At 40.2% G+C, this 19,344-nt stretch overlaps 1 protein-coding gene across 1 annotated transcript in view; it reads right to left on the bottom strand.

Moving 5' to 3' along the window:
* Positions 1 to 239: 239 nt before the first annotated feature.
* LOC129007442 (putative fatty acid desaturase 2-like protein FADS2B) overlaps positions 240 to 19,344 on the bottom strand; it is a 42,664-nt gene continuing 23,559 nt past the window's right edge. The window contains 8 exon segments of the mRNA XM_054438355.2: positions 240 to 813; positions 2,203 to 2,328; positions 4,337 to 4,416; positions 5,159 to 5,255; positions 6,273 to 6,370; positions 6,565 to 6,641; positions 12,657 to 12,717; positions 15,424 to 15,549. Coding sequence (XP_054294330.2) covers positions 762 to 813; positions 2,203 to 2,328; positions 4,337 to 4,416; positions 5,159 to 5,255; positions 6,273 to 6,370; positions 6,565 to 6,641; positions 12,657 to 12,717; positions 15,424 to 15,549 — 717 coding nt within the window. The 3' untranslated portion in view covers positions 240 to 761.

Below are 19,344 nucleotides of genomic sequence, written 5' to 3' on the forward strand. Positions count from 1 at the left end.
ACAGTCTATTCTTTAGTGAAACACAACACATCTTTAAATACAGAACATTAACCTGCTTGATCTGTTGCTATTAGGACTAGATGTAGGAAGTTCTTTTAAGATATTTCATAGACATTTTATTTTTTTCCACTTGGAAAGAAAATGTATATATGCATTAATGACACATGTGCAGTTACAATAATGAAGATCTGAAGTCAATATTGAAATATTTGAAGAAATTTTAATGTTAATTATACTCAGTTTTTAAAGAAAAAGAAGTTCACACATCTGAAAAGAAGTAAAAAGCATTTGTGCTTCAACAGGAAATTCTTAAACATATGATTCTTTTCTAAGAGCAATTGCACTAATTTCCAAAGTACTCTGTTAGATGGCTCTCTTTTGGCTGACTTCTCCCTATGTCCACTTCATCCATAAAACTTTTGCCTGGTTCTTGTACTTCTGGCCCTTGACTGAGATGATCTGACTAAAGTCTATTGGGAGGACTGAGTTCAAGGTACTAATGAAAAAACAAAAATTTTGGGCTCCATTTCCCTTTTGTCACCCTGGTCAGTGTCATCTTGTGTTTCCTAGGTTCTTATTTGCAGAGAAGACTTTCAGAGAAGGGGTTATCACATGTGCTTGGGATTCATATTCCTAGAACAGCACAGTCAAGTATACCAATGGTGATAACTAATTCCCAGTTAAGCAGGGAAAAGCTCCTGCACATGCACCAACCCTCATCAGAGATGCAATTACATGTGTGTCAAGGCTGACATTCGGCATCATGTTTCATAGTAAGCATCTGCCCAGAGGGCTGCAGATTTCTTCAAGGCTCTGTGAAAGGAATAAACAAGATCATCAGGAGGTGAGACTGTAATGTTAAGAAAGCTCCTACATGGAATTTGCTCCTCTGCCTGGTTCAGAACAATGTTGTCATTTCCAGCTATATCTGATAAATATCATCCTCTGTTGACCAATTCTGTTGACTAAATTGTTTTTAGCAGGTGAATTCACCTTTTCTTTATGGAGAACATTGAGATTTTCTTTCATTTTATTCTTTTCTGAGCCTATATACCTGTAAATCCACCCATCCTATATTTACCTGTCAACCCTATTTTATAATATGGAGGACATTTTTCTAGGCTCTGGTGGGACAGCAATGAGTAGGGTGGATGTGAGTCCTGTCCACATGAAATTCCTGGTCTAGCTTTGGAGACACATATTAAATAATTTATTACCCAATATGTTATTTGAATACACTTGTGATAAATTTCACAAATGAAGAGAAGCAGGTGCTGCAAGAGCATGCGACTAATTTAGTTTTGGGGGTCAGAGGAGATAGACATGAGGAAAAGGCATTTGAGTTGAGCCTTGGAGAAAGAATGGCAATTGACAAGATGATGTCAGGGGAGGTGGAGGTTTGGAGGAACATTCCAGGCAGAAGAAAAAGTGGCAAAAGGATAAGACAGCTAGGGAAAGGAGTTTCACAGCAACTTAAGGTAGGCCAATTACATTGATTTCTGGAGGAAATTATCTGGAGGATAGAGAAAGAGGAGGAGTGTGGTGGAGGGTCTGGAGCTGGAGCACCGGTCAGGGATCAGATCAGATCAGGCCTGGCCTTGGCCTCATTTAAGATTGTTTTTTTTCAACCCTAAACTAAAGAGAAAGTTATTAAACCCAGGTTACTGGTTGTTAATTTAACCAGCACAACATTCTTTAGGAAATTGTATGTGAATGCCTAAGGATGAGTATGGATTTTCAGTTTCTGCATGCCTCACTACTCTTAATTAATCACCCCAGCCTGAGCTGCACATTTATACCCCACTGAGTATAAATGTTGCAGGCATCTAAATAGGCATCTAAATTTGCAACACTGGACCAGATGATCTGACAGCGTCTCCCACTACTTAAATTCTAACATTTGTAGGAAGCTCTGTGGGGGATAAAAAGGCAAATAATATACAGCCTTGATTTTAAGAAATTTGAAATTTAGTAGGACAGTAAAGCATTTTCACTAAGCTGTACCTATAGGTAAAAGGTCAGTATTATTATTATTTTGTTGTTGTTGATACGGTTCCCTATGGTGCCATGTATCCACGCTGAGCACACAGGTGACCCTTAATAAATGGTTGTTATATGAATGATTCACAAGCCACTGAATAGTCTGGGGCGTGGCAGTAAATACAAATGAGAGCTGTGAGCCAAGAGAAATTATGTTATTACCTGACAATATCTCCAAATGCCCTCAACATGGGTTTATTCACATACTGCAATCCGTGCTTGGCACACGGTGACCTCACCAGAGGCGCCACTTTGTGATAATTATGGCGTGGCATTGTGGGGAACAGACTGGAGAAACATACAAGAGATATAAAATTTAGACCTAAAGAAAAACTCTGAGTTTTCTTCCTTCTATTACCAAATAAAACTATATCAGCAATGCAGGCCCAACCTTGACCTTGCACAATACTGCTGTTCTGGGAAGTTCAAAAACTCCTTCCCAAATACCCTTATCTCTTAACACTTCTGCAAGCCAAGTGGATGGTGAATGTTTGGGAAATGCTAACAGAATAAATGTTATCTTCATCGAATATGTTTATATTTGGCCAGTTCAGATGAAGGTATGGATTGTCTATCACTTTGAATTACCTAGGGGAGCTGAAGATACCCCTGTCCTCCTTCTCTGTCTCTGTCTTTGTCTCTGTCTTTCTCTCTATCCATCTGATATGGTTTGGCTGTGCCCCCACCCAAATCTCAACTTGAATTGTGTCTCCCAGATTCCCACGTGTTGTGGGAGGGACCCAAAGGAAGGTAATTGAGTCATGGGGGGCCAGCCTTTCCTCTGCTATTCTCATGATAGTGAATAAATCTCATGAGATATGATGGGTTTATCAAGGGTTTCTGCTTTTTCTTCTTCCTCATTTTCTCTTGCCACTGCCATGTAAGAAGTGCCTTTTGCCTCTCGCCATGATTCTGAGGCCTCCCCAGCCATTTGGAGCTGTAAGTCCAATTAAACCCCATTTTCTTCCCAGTCTTGGGTATGACTTTATCAGCAGTGTGAAAACAGACTAATACAGTAAATTGGAACCAGAAGTGGGATGTTGCTGAAAAGATACCTCAAAATGTGGAAATGACTTTGGAACTGGGTAACAGGCAGAGGTTGGAAAAGTTTGGATAGCTCAGAATAAGACAGGAAAATGTGGGAGAGTTTGGAACTTCCTAGAGACTTGTTGAATGGCTTTGCCCAAAATGCTGATAACGATATGGACAATAAGGTCCAGGCTGAGGTGGTCTCAGATGAAGATCAGGAACTTGTTGGGAACTGGAATAAAGGTGACTCTTGTTATGTTTTAGCAAAGAGACTAGGCGGAGGTTCCCAAACACCGTCTAACTCCTATCCCATGAAGAGATGAATATTCAATAAGTTCTAGTCATGGCATATAGGAAAAAGTCCTAGGATAGGAATAAGGAGTGAGGAGATACAGGTTTTTATCTAAGGTTTTCCACTAATCACCCAGGTGACTTTCTTGGGTTTCAACTTCCTCTTTGATAAAATGTGAATAATAGTCCTTTTTTGTTTGGCTGAGGTTTTTAAGGAATAACATGAAGGAAAGGATGAGAAAATTATATGAGCAGGTGTAAGAGCTCTTTCCTTCTCTGACTATCCTAAATATGGCTTAGGTAAAGAGGATGTGGACAGTCTCTCCCTTGAATATTCTGGAGATTGATTCTCCAAGTGTTATGATTTTCTCTTTATTTTATGGCCACCTAACTGACTTATTGGTAAAGTATTGCCAATGCCATTTGAATATTGCATCAGGGAACAGGTTTTATCATTGATTATTTTGTAACTTCAGATCTAAAGAGATAGATATTTAAATTAAATTTCAACACAACTTGGTTACCCACGTCTCAAGCCTGCAGGTATCTGAAAATGGAATCAGTGGCACTTTTCCAAGATTTCACTCTAGTTACTCACAATCAATCTTTCTGTCTCTCTTTCTTTCTCTTTTTCTTTCTTTCTTTCTTTCTTTCTTTCTTTCTTTCTTTCTTTCTTTCTTTCTTTCTTTCTCTTTCTTTCTTTCTTTTCTTTTTCTTTCTTTCTTTCTTTCTTTCTTTCTTTCTTTCTTTCTTCTCTTTCTTTTTCTTTTTTTCTTTCTCTTTCTCTCTCTTTCTCTCCTTCCTTCCTTCCTTCCTTCCTTCCCCATCATTGCTAATAGAAAGATAGCAGCCTGTGGAAAATGCTGGTTCATTTTTTCCCCTCTGAGACCTTGAGCCTAGGGCCTGATCTGGATTATATTTGGGGATGTTATAAGTGACTGCACTTGCCCTACTAAGGACTATTCTTGTTACTCACTGGTGCTCGATTTGGAAGTTCATGTGCCTAGTGAACCAGTCATTGAAAAAGGACTGTTCAATATTACAGGTGGCCAAGACCTGCAAAGAAAAAGCTTATATTAGTTATAAATGAGCCCAAGTGTCAAACAAAGAAAATATTTGAAACCACTTTTGCAAAATTATGACAGTAAGATAAATCTGACATAGTTGACTACATCTTGCTTCTGATCTCCAAGCTGTCCTTTGTAATTCCTGGGTGTAGGCTAAGCTACCTTTGGGAGGAACTTATTTTGTAGTTTAACCTTAAAGAAAGGATGATAGTAGCCGTTCCCAAAACTAAACTGCTTTTGTATAACTAATAAAAGGCCATAATGTTAGGATTGTGAGAGGGGCCTGAATTCTGCTAAGATGGAGGCATAGTTTCTATAATTCTTTACTGCTCAGGAATCATGTGGCCAGAGGTGACAGGATTTGTGACTTTCCCAATTCTGCTTGTAGATAACATCACTACTATAGAACCTAAGATTAATTTTTTGAGATGTTTTTCAGACTGTCCCCACTTGGACCCATGCATGACTCATGACTCGATGGGTCCTCTGGCCCCACCCAAAGGTGGAGTGGGAACATTTTCCACACCCCTATAATTTCTTCCCCAACCAGTCAACTAGCACCCATTTCCCAGCCCTCTTCCCATCAAATTGTCCATTGCTACAGTTTGCCTGTGTTCCTACTCAAATCTCATCTTGAATTATAATCCCCATAATCCCCACGTGTCAAGGGAGGGACCTGGTTCTAAGTCAGTGTGGTTTGAAAGATTCTCCCCCAGGAACTCCATCATTACCTGAGTGCTGAGCCAGTCCCGGTTCTCCTCTGTGCTCATTCTCATTGTTACGTGGCTCATCTGAGTAACATATACAACCTAAGGACTTTCAAGAAACCTTTTGGAGGAATAAAAGGAGGAAGTGATGACTGTTTGGGGTGTTTCAGTAGCAAGCACTGGGCTTGCATAACCTCTGGTAGAGCTGGTTGATCACTGGAGGAAATGAAAGAGACTCAAAGGTTCCAGTAAAATGGTGATCTTTCTTTTTCTTATTTGAAAGATCTTTATATCAAGAGATGACACACTAAGCATTCAGCCACATGACTGCCAAATGTATAGGAGCAGAGCCTCTAAAGTTTTCTGTAGCTCTAGTGCAAAGATCAAAACCAACTAGGGATATTTAAGGGCGTATGCAAACTGGTTGACAGCCTGGGCTTTGTCCTCAGTTAAGAGCTGGATTCAAGTTCTGTTTTGGCATTGGCCTTGGCTCTTACTTGCTCTTACATGCCCTTGGGCATATGATTTAATCTCCTTAAATTTCAGTTCCTTTAGCAGAAAAATTACCATGATACTATCTACACTGCAGAGTTGTGTGAGGATTACATCAAATAAGATAATGCATGTAAAGCCTTTAACAAAGTGTCTGATGCATAGTAGCTACAATTATTCTTATAATTATTTAGTACTTAGAATAATGTGGCAACAGAATGAGGGAGGATTACATTGGAAAATTGGAGAGGACTATTCAAGCAAAAATGCGTTGGAAGTCGTTTTGCTTTGGGAAAACCTCTAGTCATAAAAGAACTTAAAAAAAATCCTTCCCTGTCATTCTTTGGTAGGGATTACTATGTCTACCTAGATTATAGTTTTAAGGACTTAGGGTTCAACTGAAATGCTTCAATTAAGAATCCAGGAAGTGGAGAAAAAATGGAGATTGGGCAAATTTTTTTTGCAAAGAGCTCGTCTTATTCAACTATTTCAACATTTTTTTTTTCACATTTGCTTAAAAACACCTCAGCTGCAAGAAATGGGGCATGATGTCATAATCTAATCTCTCTTAAAGCTAATGACAAATAGCTCTGATATGGAAGGTATGAGGATCATCTGGATCACTGGAATAAAATAGTATTCTTACTTGACCAAATATATGAGCAACATGGTCCCGAAGATGCCATAGTAAGGGCCAAATGTGATGAAATATCGGATGTAAAAGCTGCTAACCCAGGCGATGTCCTGCAGAGAAAAGCACTTGAAAGTTACACACCCTGAACATGATTTCATTTCCTCTTCATTGGCCTGGGGTCCCTTCATGTTCTGGCTAAATCTTATGCCCTGTTATTAAGGAAGCTATATCTGGAGAGGACACAGCATTTTCATTTCCCCTCTTCTACTTGGTCTAGTTTCCGAGAATGAGCCACATTACTCACCACCCGATATCTTCGAAGGTACATCACTTGCATGGATCGCAGGTTGAGATATACTGGCATGAAGAGTGGGAGCCCAACTGAAATAGAACAAAAAATGATGCGGAATAAATAAACAGAATGTGTTCATGTGTATTTAATGTTTAGCTCCCACTTAGAAGTGAGAACATGCAGTGTTCGGTTTTCTGTTCCTGCGTTAGTTCACCCAGGATAATGGCCTCCATCTCCATCCATGTTGCTTCAAAGGACATTATCTTATTCTTTTGAATGGATGTGTAGCATTCCATGGTGTATACATGCCACATTTTATCTAAGTAGTCTACCATTGATATGCATTTAGGCTGATTCCATGTCTTAGCTATCGTGAGTAGTGATGCCTCCCGAGACACACAATTTATCTGTATAACAAAACTTCACATGTACCCTTGACACTAAAACAGAAGTAAAAAAAAAAAAAGGAAAATCACCAGTAATCTTACTACCCAGATATTACCATAAACATTTTGAATATAGATATATTAATATATGTTCTAAAAATTGGTATTATGCTACCTGTAGTACTGTTTTGTACACTACCTTTAAAAAGAAAACATATCATGACTATCTTCCCATTTCTCTAAATATTTTCCAGCATCTTTTTTTTTTTAAATTATACTTTAAGTTCTGGGATACATGTGCAGAACGTGAAGGTTTGTTACATAGGTATACACGTGCTATGGTGGTTTGCTGCACCCATCAACTCATCATCTACATTAGGTTGTTCTCCTAATGTTATCCTTCCCCTAACCCCCAACCCACCAACAGCCCCTGGTGTGTGATGTTCCCCTTCCTGTGTCCATGTGTTCTCATTGTTCAACTCCCACTTATGAGTGAGAACATGCAGTATTTGGTTTTCTGTTCCTGTGTTAGTTTGCTGAGAATGATGGTTTTCAGCTTCATCCATGTCCCTGCGAAGGACATGAACTCATCCTTTTTCATGGCTGCATAGTATTCCACAGTAAATATGTGACACATTTTCTTTATCCAGTCTAATACTAATGGGCATTTGGGTTGGTTCCAAGTCTTTGCTATTGTGAACAGTGCTGCAATAAACATATATGTGCATGTGTCTTTATAGTAGAATGATTTATAATTCTTTGGGTATATACTCAGTAATGGGATTGCTGGGTCAAATGGTATTTCTGGTTCTAGATCCTTAAGGAATCACCACACTGTCTTCCACAATAATTGAACTAATTTACACTCCCAACAACAGTATAAAAGCATTTCTATTTCTCCACATCCTCTCCAGCATCTGTTGTTTCCTGCCTTTCTAATGATTGCCATTCTAACTGGCATGAGATGGTATCATATTGTGGTTTTGATTTGCATTTCTCTAATGACCAGTGATGATGAGCTTTTTTTTTTCATATGTTTGTTGGCCACATAAATGTCTTCTTTTGAGAAGTGTCTGTTCATATCATTTGCCCAATTTTTGATGGGGTTGTTTTTTTTTTCTTGTAAATTTGTTTAAGTTCCTTGTAGATTCTGGATATTAGCCCCTTGTCAGATGAATAGATTACAAAATATTTCTCCCATTCTGTAGGCTGCCTCTTCACTCTGATGATAGTTTCTTTTGCTGTGCAGAAGCTTTTTAGTTTAATTAAATCCCATTTGTCTATTTTGGCTTTTGTTGCCATAGCTTTTGGTGTTTTAGTCATGAAGTCTTTTCCCATGCCTATGTCCTGAATTGTATTGCCTAGGTTTTCTTCTAGGGTTTTTATGGTTTTAGGTCTTACATTTAAGTCTTTAATCCATCTTGAGTTAACGTTTGTATAAGGTGTAAGGAAGGCGTCCAGTTTCAGTTTTCTGCCTATGGCTAGCCAGTTTTCCCAGCACCATTTATTAAATAGGGAATCCTTTCCCCATTGCTTGTTTTTGTCAGGTTTGTCAAATATCAGAAGGTTGTAGATGTGTGGCATTATTTCTGAGGGCTCTGTTATGTTCCATTGGTTTATATCTCTGTTTTCATACCAGTACCATGCTGTTTTGGTTACTGTAGTATAGTTTGATGTATTTGTAGTATAGTTTGAAGTCATGTAGCGTGATGCCTTCAGTTTTGTTCTTTTTGCTTAGGATTGTCTTGGCTATATGGGCTTTTTTTTGGTTGCATATGAAATTTAAAGTAGTTTTTTCTAATTCTGTGAAGAAAGTCAATGGTAGCTCGATGAGGATACTGTTGAATCTATAAATTACTTTGGGCAGTATGGCCATTTTCATGATATTGATTCTTCCTATTCATGAGCATGGTATATTTTTACATTTGTTTGTGTCCTCTTTTATTTCCTTGAGCAGTGCTTTGTAGTTCTCCTTGAAATGATCCTTCACGTTCCTTGTAAATTGTATTCCTAGGTATTGTATTATCTTTGTAGCAATTGTGAATGGGAGTTCACTCATGATTTGGCTTTCTGTTTGTCTATTATTGGTGTATAGGAATGCTTGTGATTTTTGTACGTTGATTTTGTATCCTGAGACTTTGCTGAAGTTGCTGATCAGCTTAAGGAGATTTTTGGCTGAGATGATGGGGTTTTCTAAATATACAATCATGTCATCTGCAAACAGAGACACTTTGACTTCCTCTCTTCCAATTTGAATTCCTTCTCTCGCTTGATTGCCATGGCCAGAAACTTTCAATACTATGCTGAATAGGAGTGGTGAGAGAGGTTGTCTTGTGCCGATTTTCAATGGGAATGCTTCCAGCTTTTGCCCATTCAGATTGATATTGTCTGTGGGTTTGTCATAAATACCTCTTATTATTTTGAGATACTTTCCATCAATACCTAGATTATTGAGAGTTTTTAGCATAAAGTGTTGTTGAATTTTATCGAAAGCCTTTTCTGCGTCTATTGAGACAATCATGTGGTTTTTGTCATTGGTTCTGTTTATGTGATGGATTACATTTATTTATTTGCATATGTTGAACCAGCCTTGAATCCTGACTTGATCTTGGTGGATAAGCTTTTTGATGTGCTTCTGGATTTGGTTTGCCAGTATTTTACTAAGGATTTTTGCACTGATGTTCATCAGGGATATTGTCCTAAAATTTTCTTTTTTTGTTGTGTCTCTGCCAGTTTTTGGTATTAGGATGATCCAGCATCTGTTTTGTAATTACTGTGTTGTATTTTTATAAAGCACTTAATACATTTATTTAATAAATCCAGTAAATGTATTTAATTGAAAAATGTGACCCCAGTGCAAGTCAGCAGGACTCTATCTCCTTAATGCAGCATTCCTGGAATGCTGGCCCCAAGGAAAGATGCGAGGTGGAGATCCACAGCCTCATCCTGGACTGCACTGGGCATTTCAAGTCTAAAAGCCTGGGCTGGGAATTTGGTCAGTAGCTCCAGGTTCAAGCTACCTCAAAGAAGCTAGGAAAGCTTGGGAGATTTGAGTCATTTTTGATGAAAGCATCCTTGAAGAGCTTCTGCTATCAGCTTTCAAGTTTTTTCAAGGTACTTGGAGTCCTTCAGTCTCCCTGGATCTTTGGGATTTAGCCCCATTACAGTGTGTTGAGGTGTCAGAGATAAAGAAGGTATACTCATTTCCTGGTCAGAGTTATTTACCTGCCTCTGCCCCAGCATCACTGAGGCTTCCCAGGCACAGAGGATCCTTAAGGAGATCCTCTGGCTTTTCACAAAGCCTGTCTTCCTGGTCGAACTTTAGTTAGGATCTTCTAAGCCCTCTTCTTGACTAGGCCTCAACCTTGGCCTACGAAAATTGCAGACTCTCAGCACAAATGATTTCATCCACTCTCCAAACTAAGAAACTTGAACAAACACTAGCATAGTTTCTCAAACTCAAGGCCATCTCTCTGGGATAATCCCAGCATCCTTGAAGTTTTTACGTGAGAAAGCTCAATGCTGCCAAAATAATTTACTGTTTATTCTGGCCAGTATCTGACTATAGGCACCTGACACCCCTTTTTCTTAGAGCATTTATTTTAGGACACTGACAATTGTAAATCCTTTGTGTCTTCCTTTGAAATGTAGCGTCTATACTCCAGAAATGTATTTCTCAAGGGCCTGGTAACAATCCCTTTGAAATCTAGCCATCAAGAAGGATGGGGCTCTTATCTGTCAGTCTATTTGGGAGGATAGGAGACAAACTTTGATAAGTACCAGTTAGCAGACACAGACAGACTGGACAAATCTTATCAACCAAATCCTCCACCCCCTACCCCATCTCCCAGTGTCTTTCAGTATTTTTCCTTTAGTATGCTCCAGCGTTTAAAAGCTTCTCTCTCACTTTTGCGTCAGGAGAATTAAGCTCAGTTTATGGTGAAGTCTCTCTCCCCTAGTGCAATTGCCTGAATATAATTTGTCTTGCTGCCTTTAACAAATATCTGGTTTTGTTTCTTTTTGACAGTTTGAGTATGACTCATCTGCACCCAAGATGTTAAGCTAGCATTTGCCGGGAAAGGCCACAATAAAACAGCTCTTGGTGGTGGCAGTGTGGTTTGTGAGGTGGGCATTTTGCAGTGAATTCACACCATTCCCTCATTTCTCATAGGGTAAGGACATATTGCCCCACTACAGACAAGGGAGGTAAACACATGTTTCTCAGGAAAGTTCACAGAAGAAAGTCCAACAGCATTTTCTTATGCAAACACACATCTAGTTAGGCTGGGAATCAGCTACCTTTTAAAAATGGGGCACCAATGAGAACACATGGACACAGGAAGGGGGACATCACACACCGGGGACTGTTGTGGCGTGGGGGGAGGGGGGAGGGATAGCATTAGGAGATACGCCTAATGCTAAATGAAGAGTTAATGGGTGCAGCACACCAACATGGCACATGTATACATATGTAACAAACCTGCACGTTGTGCACATGTACCCTACAACTTAAAGTATAATAATAATAATTTAAAAATAAATAAATAAATAAAAAATGGGGCACCAATGTCCTCATTCCTCTTTTAGGTTATGCAAGAGAAGCGGGGCAGGTGAGAGTGCAGGATGGGGGAAGCTGAATTCCAACTGTGGAGGAGCCAGCAGTGATGGTCGATCTCACACTTCAAAATATTTGCCCCCTGCTGTCCTCCTCTGGCATGATAGGGGTGGCCACTTGTGGCCTACACGTGGGCAAATCGGATCATCTGCAACTGTGTTTCTCAACCCCAGCACTGCTGGAAATTTGGGTGAGATGATTATTTTTATGAGGAGCCGTCCTTTGCATCATGGAATGTTTAGCAGCATCCCGGGCTTCTATCCACTGACTGCCAATAAGTTCCCTCTTCCTCTGTTGCGATAACCAAAAAAATGTCTTTAGACATTGCCCCTGGGAGGCAAAATTGCTCTGGTTGAGAACAACTGGACTACAGGAAATGTTTGGTTCCTTCCCTGATTTTGGTTTATTCCCCAGATGTATGTTTTATTTGGGCAGATTTGGGGGTTTCTTTTTTTTGTGAGCTGCTATGAGTTTGACGTTGGTTAAGAGCAAAGGCTCTTTGCTTTGCTTATGATGTTCTTTTACTGGTATCAGATTTACTCAGCTACCTTTATTTTCCTTCAAACTTGACCTACATGCCCACACTCAGATATATATGTCTCATGCCTTCCCACAGCTGTATGCAGGTCATGGGAGCAGACAGCTTTCTTCCACACAAAAGCACTGCAGGTGCCCTTTATTCCCCGGCCTCTCCATTTCTGGTGTCACACTGCAAATGCTTCAGATTTATTTCCCCATCTCTACTTCCTTCCTACCCAAACACCATTATTCTTTTCTCTTGATAGATGTTTGGTCTTTCCAGAATGACAGGCCTAGATGCAGGCCCCTTGACTGGCAGCCTGCTTTCCCTCTCTCGTTGGGTATCTCCTTCCTTCCCCATCCAACTCTCAGAATGATGAGGTGCCCTTTAAAAAGGCTGTTTACTTTTCCATTTCCCTTTGCCGATTTCCACCCCAGTGAGTCTAAATAAGACATTCTGCTTTGCTCAGTAGCAATAGGACATGGGCTGGTTTCTGTGAGAGCATTCCAGTCGTGCCTTCTCCCTTGACAAGTACTTGCTTCAAGGAAATGGGATATAAGGAATGTGGCTCTGGGAGACTCACCTATGCAGAAGTACAGGTGCTGCTTTTCATAGTTGATGTATTTGATTTTCTTCTTGCCGTACTGAATAGAGAGAGAATAAAACTAAAATAAGAGACCACACTTCTGGTCATCACACTCAAGGATGCGTGTGTGTGTGCACATGCATGTGCGTATGTCTAAAATCTTTATGGAAAGAGCCATCTGATCAGTGTTCATTAGCTTTCAAGTCTGAGGAAGTAGAAGAACCAGAACCAGTATAGGAGGAAATATTGTGGCCTCTTTTTGCTTCAATTATATGTGGGTAATTCTGGCACAAATGGAATATTCCATTTGACTGTAGGAATTGTGATCTTTTTTTTGTTCTTATGGGAATCATTTTGAATTTTTTTCTCTTTACGTGAGGTGGAATGGTCACTGAAATGGGACATTTCCGAGTTTTTCTTGTGCTTCTTCAACTACGGCATTTAGGATTCTGCTCCATATTTATTCATTCATCCAACAGATGTACGATTCATTCATCACAGTCAAGAATTTTCTTTTAAATTCATTCATCCAAAAGATACTAAATGGTAATATGATAGAAGATATAGTCGTGGCCCCTCCTGTCTGTCTCATCTTTCTTCTTTTGTGTTCTCATCATGAAATCAAATGAAATCACACTATCATTTATTATTTTAGCACATGATGATAGCACATATAATATTTATTATACATTATATAATTACTATATAATAATATAATATTACATTCACTACTGAAAATTTGATTCATTTTCTAAGAGTCTCCTTAGTTAGTCTGGCATATATTCAGGGCACAAAGCAAATACTTTGAAAGGAGGATAGAGGTAATGGTTATATCTCTAGTATCTGGCAGACACTCAAAAATGTTTATTGAAGGAATTAACGAATGAGTGATAATTCACACTCACTCTGTATTTTTGCCTATGTTCATTCAGTTATAACTCTGGGCAGTGTTTGACTCTTGCTTTCTCCTTTCCTTTGATATCTTTCCTCATATGTATAGATTTCTTCTTGCATTTGGATGGTATATTTGGTCCTTCCTTCTCATTACCAAAAATTACAAGAAATATCATAGTGATAAAGTAATAATAGCTATTTGCAGTTATTCCTAAACGTTTAAATATTTTAGTAACAGGAAACATGGTAAAGGGACTACTTGGAAGTGCGTGGGAGTGCACAAACCATAATGGACAGATTTTGAGTATCACCTCAAAGGAGGATTCTGTCTTCCAGGATATAAGCACAGGACATAGAAGAATGTAAATGCTTGCTGAAGAAACTTAACATTTGAATAAAGTATTAGAAAGGCAGACAGTAAAGAAGGAAGAAAGGAAAAGCCCAGGGCTGATTAGAAATGTTTTTGATGTGAAGCTACTGAATTTTAGAGTTTAAATAAATAATTGTAAATAATGTCTTGTGCAGTGGTTTTGAAATTATATTATATAGAACTCTAAGATTTTAGGGATGTCCCAGGAGCAGCTTCAGAACTTGGAGATATAGCTTCTATCATTTGTGAAGAGGTAGCATGTGTGCTGAAAATAGCTCTATAGAAGGCATGTCTGAACTCAAGCTGCTTCATGAACTTCCCTGAGACAAACTCCCTTGCTCTCCAGGGGGAAGGGGAGATATGAGGGGACAATTGGAGAAACCAACACTTCAGAATTCTAATGATGATCATAGAAACCCACAAACATCAGGGAAGTCCAATGTGTTTGTGGAATCATTGTCAAAAGCAACTGATTTGTGATCACAGCACCAGGAATTTTTTCAAAGCAAGAGACCTTGTTGTCTATTTCAGCTAGGGAAAAGGGTGAGTCTCCCAAAGATGAAAAAAACTACTTTCAAAAAGTTGAACAATTTTTGGTTAATGTACCAGACAGGCAACAACTGAGAAGGCTATACTGTTTTATTTTTATAAAACTCCTAGTTTTTCTAGGAGATAGCAACCTCTTCCCAAGTACCTGACTCTCAGGTACTTCACTTGAGGGGAGGCACTTTTCTTTGGTTATCCTTATATCTCCTTTGCTTAAGAAAGACTCCCTCCTAAAAATCTTGGTAATTGACATTGTACATGATGGTTTTAAGTTGGAGTTTTAAAAAGTAATAATTAACTGAGAAATTCTGAAGATGACTTTCCCCCTCCTTTTTCTGTTGTTTAAGAAGCTCAAATTAGAGGTGAGACTTCTAGCTCTCTTCCATGGCATTTGGGCTGTAGTTCATGTGTAAATGCACCAAAATGAACATGAACTAAATATAACAGCATAGTTTCTTCTAACTGGGCTAGAATTAGTTGAGATAACTAGGTACATGAAAGTACGTGATCTAGTGCTTATTGAATATATTGACCTATATTCTCTCAGTGAATGTTTCTCCATGCCCTGTTTTAAACCTCAGACAGTCATTGCAACTCCAGTCATCTGGTTTGACGATCTAACATTGGCTTGTATTGCCTCAGAGAAAATGACAGGCACTGGGCAGGGACCCATCTGTCACTGGGATTGCTCAGAGTAACGTGGATTTCTATATTTCCTGCCATGGGAGGTTGGACTGGATGATCTTTAAGGTCATAGACTTATCCCCTTGTGTTCTTACAGCCCCAGATTCAGTTATTTCAAATCTGTATTTTGAACCTAAAAGAAGGAGAGATGTTCTCAGATTGTGTGTGAAGCCAGAATTTCCAGCTTGATCATTCCAAGGCAAGGCTGTAAGCCTTTCCAGGAACCACTTCCAGGAACATTTCCTCGGTGCTCAAGATTTCTAAGTGTACCTTGACAGGTTGTGAATCTCCAAGCAGAAAAAGTGGGCCCGTGTCAATAGCCGGGTCTTTGGGGTAGATGTTCGGCTTTACGTGATGTTGAAAGTGCGCGTCATTCCACCAGTCTGCTGACAGGCCCTGAGGAGAAGTGAGGGCTCGTTACTTGAAATAATTGTTTCCTGAAATACCCTTCACTGTCAGAGTTTTCTGCATGCATCCCCAAAGTCAAAATAAGATATTTGAGTTTCTCTAGCTTGCCTTCACTGCTGAGCCACAGCATGACTCATGGGACAGAGGCACTCATAGCTTACAAAGAAATAATTCTCTGATCCGGAAACACAACTTTAGGCTAAAAGTCTTGGTAAGGAAAATCGTAAAAGCTGGTTGAAAAGAAATGTTTTCCCATCCTTCTCTTATTTGATCTTCATTAAAAAAAAAATCTGAAGGTAGGTGGCGCAGAGAGTCTTTTTTCTATTTTACGTATAAAGAAGACTTAGCTCCGAGGCTTTAGTTCTGGGGAAAAAGAAGCGGCCCGGGTATCTTACTTCAATGAGTGTTTCAAAGAATTGTGGATCTGAAGTGCTATCCCTGGGGGTCTTGGCTCAGGTCCTTGCATGTCCCGGCTTCAATGCTCTCATACAAAAATAAATGAGAATAAAAAGATTTTAGCAGATGCCAATCTTGAGTCACCTCTGATTAGGTTGTTCGTGTTTTTTTTCTTTTTTAATCATAGAAAGTCTGAAATTTTAATAGAGCAAAGAATTTGGAGGCACATCAACCTAGTTACATATGCTGGATGTATAAATACTGCTGCATGGTTTCGGCAAATCACCCAACCTTTTTGAGGCTCAGTTCTATCTCCCGTAAATAACATAAGGACATTTACCTCCATGGGTGGTCTGGGGAGTTATGAGATGACCTATGTAAAATGTTGGCATGGGGGGAGGAGCCAAGATGGCCGAATAGGAACAGCTCCGGTCTACAGTTCCCAGCGCAAGCGATGCAGAAGATGGGTGATTTCTGCATTTCCATCTGAGGTACCCTGTTCATCTCACTAGGGAGTGCCAGACAGTGGGCGCAGGTCAGTGGGTGAGTGCACCATGCGCCAGCCGAAGCAGGGGCGAGGCATTGCCTCACTCGGGAAGCGCAAGGGGTCAGGGAGTTCCCTTTCCAGGGGTGCCACTCCCACCCACATACTGTGCTTTTCCGAAGGGCTTAGGAAACGGTGCCCCAGGAGAGTATAGCCCGCACCTGGCTCAGAGGGTCCTACGCCCACGGAGTCTCACTGATTGCTAGCACAGCAGTCTGAGATCAAACAGCAAGTCGGCAGCGAGGCTGGGGGAGGGGCGCCCGCCATTGCCCAGGCTCGCTTAGGTAAACAAAGCAGCCGGGAAGCTTGAACTGGGTGGAGCCCACCACAGCTCAAGGAAGCCTGCCTGCCTCTGTAGGCTCCACCTCTGGGGGCAGGGCACAGACAAACAAAAAGACAGCAGTAACCTCTGCAGACTTAAATGTCCCTGTCTGACAGCTTTGAGGAGAGCAGTGGTTCTCCCAGCACGCAACTGGAGATCTGAGAACGGGCTGACTGACTCCTCAAGTGGGTCCCTGACCCCTGACCCCCGAGCAGCCTAACTGGGAGGCACCCCCCAGCAGGGGCAGACTGACACCTCACACGGCCGGCCAGGTACTCCAACAGACCTGCAGCTGAGGGTCCTGTCTGTTAGAAGGAAAACTAACAGAAAGGACATCCACACCAAAAACCCATCTGTACATCACCATCATCAAAGACCAAAAGTAGATAAAACCACAAAGATGGGGAAAAAACAGAGCAGAAAAACTGGAAACTCTAAAAACCAGAGTACCTCTCCTCCTCCAAAGGAACGCAGTTCCTCACCAGCAACGGAACAAAGCTGGACGGAGAATGACTTTGACGAGCTGAGAGAAGAAGGCTTCAGACGATCAAATTACTCCGAGCTACGGGAGGATATTCAAACCAAAGGCAAAGAAGTTGAAAACTTTGAAAAAAATTTAGAAGAATGTATAACTAGAATAACCAATAGAGGGAAGTGCTTAAAGGAGCTGATGGAGCTGAAAACCAAGGCTCGAGAACTACGTGAAGAATGCAGAAGCCTCAGGAGCCGATGCGATCAAATGGAAGAAAGGGTATCAGCCCTGGAAGATGAAATGAATGAAATGAAGTGAGAAGGGAAGTTTAGAGAAAAAAGAATAAAAAGAAATGAGCAAAGCCTCCAAGAAATATGGGACTATGTGAAAAGACCAAATCTACGTCTGATTGGTGTACCTGAAAGTGACGGGGAGAATGGAACCAAGTTGGAAAACACTCTGCAGGATATTATCCAGGAGAACTTCCCCAATCTAGCAAGGCAGGCCAACATTCAGATTCAGGAAATACAGAGAACACCACAAAGATACTCCTCGAGAAGAGCAACTCCAAGACACATAATTGTCAGATTCACCAAAGTTGAAATGAAGGAAAAAACGTTAAGGGCAGCCAGAGAGAAAGGTCGGGTTACCATCAAAGGGAAGCCCATCAGACTAACAGCGGATCTCTCGGCAGAAACCCTACAAGCCAGAAGAGAGTGGGGGCCAATATTCAACATTCTTAAAGAAAAGAATTTTCAACCCAGAATTTCATATCCTGCCAAACTAAGCTTCATAAGTGAAGGAGAAATAAAATACTTTACAGACAAGCAAATGCTGAGAGATTTTGTCACCACCAGGCCTGCCCTAAAAGACCTCCTGAAGGAAGCACTAAACATGGAAAGGCACAACCGGTACCAGCCACTGCAAAATCATACCGAAATGTAAAGACCATCGAGACAAGGAAGAGACTGCATCAACTAACGAGCAAAATAACCAGCTAACATCATAATGACAGGATCAGATTCACACATAACAATATTAACTTTAAATATAAATGGATTAAATGCTCCAATTAAAAGACACAGACTGGCAAATTGGATAAAGACTCAAGACCCATCAGTGTGCTGTATTCGGGAAACCCATCTCACGTGCAGAGACACACATAGGCTCAAAATAAAAGGATGGAGGAAGATCTACCAAGCAAATGGAAAACAAAAAAAGGCAGGGGTTGCAATCCTAGTCTCTGATAAAACAGACTTTAAACCAACAAAGATCAAAAGAGACAAAGACGGCCATTACATAATGGTAAAAGGATTAATTCAACAAGAAGAGCTAACTATCCTAAATATATATGCACCCAATACAGGAGCACCCAGATTCATAAAGCAAGTCCTGAGTGACCTACAAAGAGACTTAGACTCCCATACATTAATAATGGGAGACTTTAACACCCCACTGTCAACATTAGACAGATCAACGAGACAGAAAGTCAACAAGGATACCCAGGAATTGAACTCAGCTCTGCACCAAGCGGACCTAATAGACATCTACAGAACTCTCCACCCCAAATCAACAGAATATACATTTTTTTCAGCACCACACCACACCTATTCCAAAATTGACCATATACTTGGAAGTAAAGCTCTCCTCAATAAATGTAAAAGAACAGAAATTATAACAAACTGTCTGTCAGATCACAGTGCAATCAAGCTAGAACTCAGGATTAAGAATCTCACTCAAAACCGCTCACCTACATGGAAACTGAACAACCTGCTCCTGAATGACTACTGGGTACATAACGAAATGAAGGCAGAAATAAAGATGTTCTTTGAAACCAACGAGAACCAAGACACAACATACCAGAATCTCTGGGATGCATTCAAAGCAGTGTGTAGAGGGAAATTTATAGCACTAAATGCCCACAAGAGAAAGCAGGAAAGATCCAAAATTGACACCCTAACATCACAATGAAAAGAACTAGAAAAGCAAGAGCAAACACATTCAAAAGCTAGCAGAAGGCAAGAAATAACTAAAATCAGAGCAGAACTG

Source organism: Pongo pygmaeus, chromosome 9 (genome assembly GCF_028885625.2).
Source record: "Pongo pygmaeus isolate AG05252 chromosome 9, NHGRI_mPonPyg2-v2.0_pri, whole genome shotgun sequence".
NCBI lineage: Eukaryota > Metazoa > Chordata > Mammalia > Primates > Hominidae > Pongo > Pongo pygmaeus.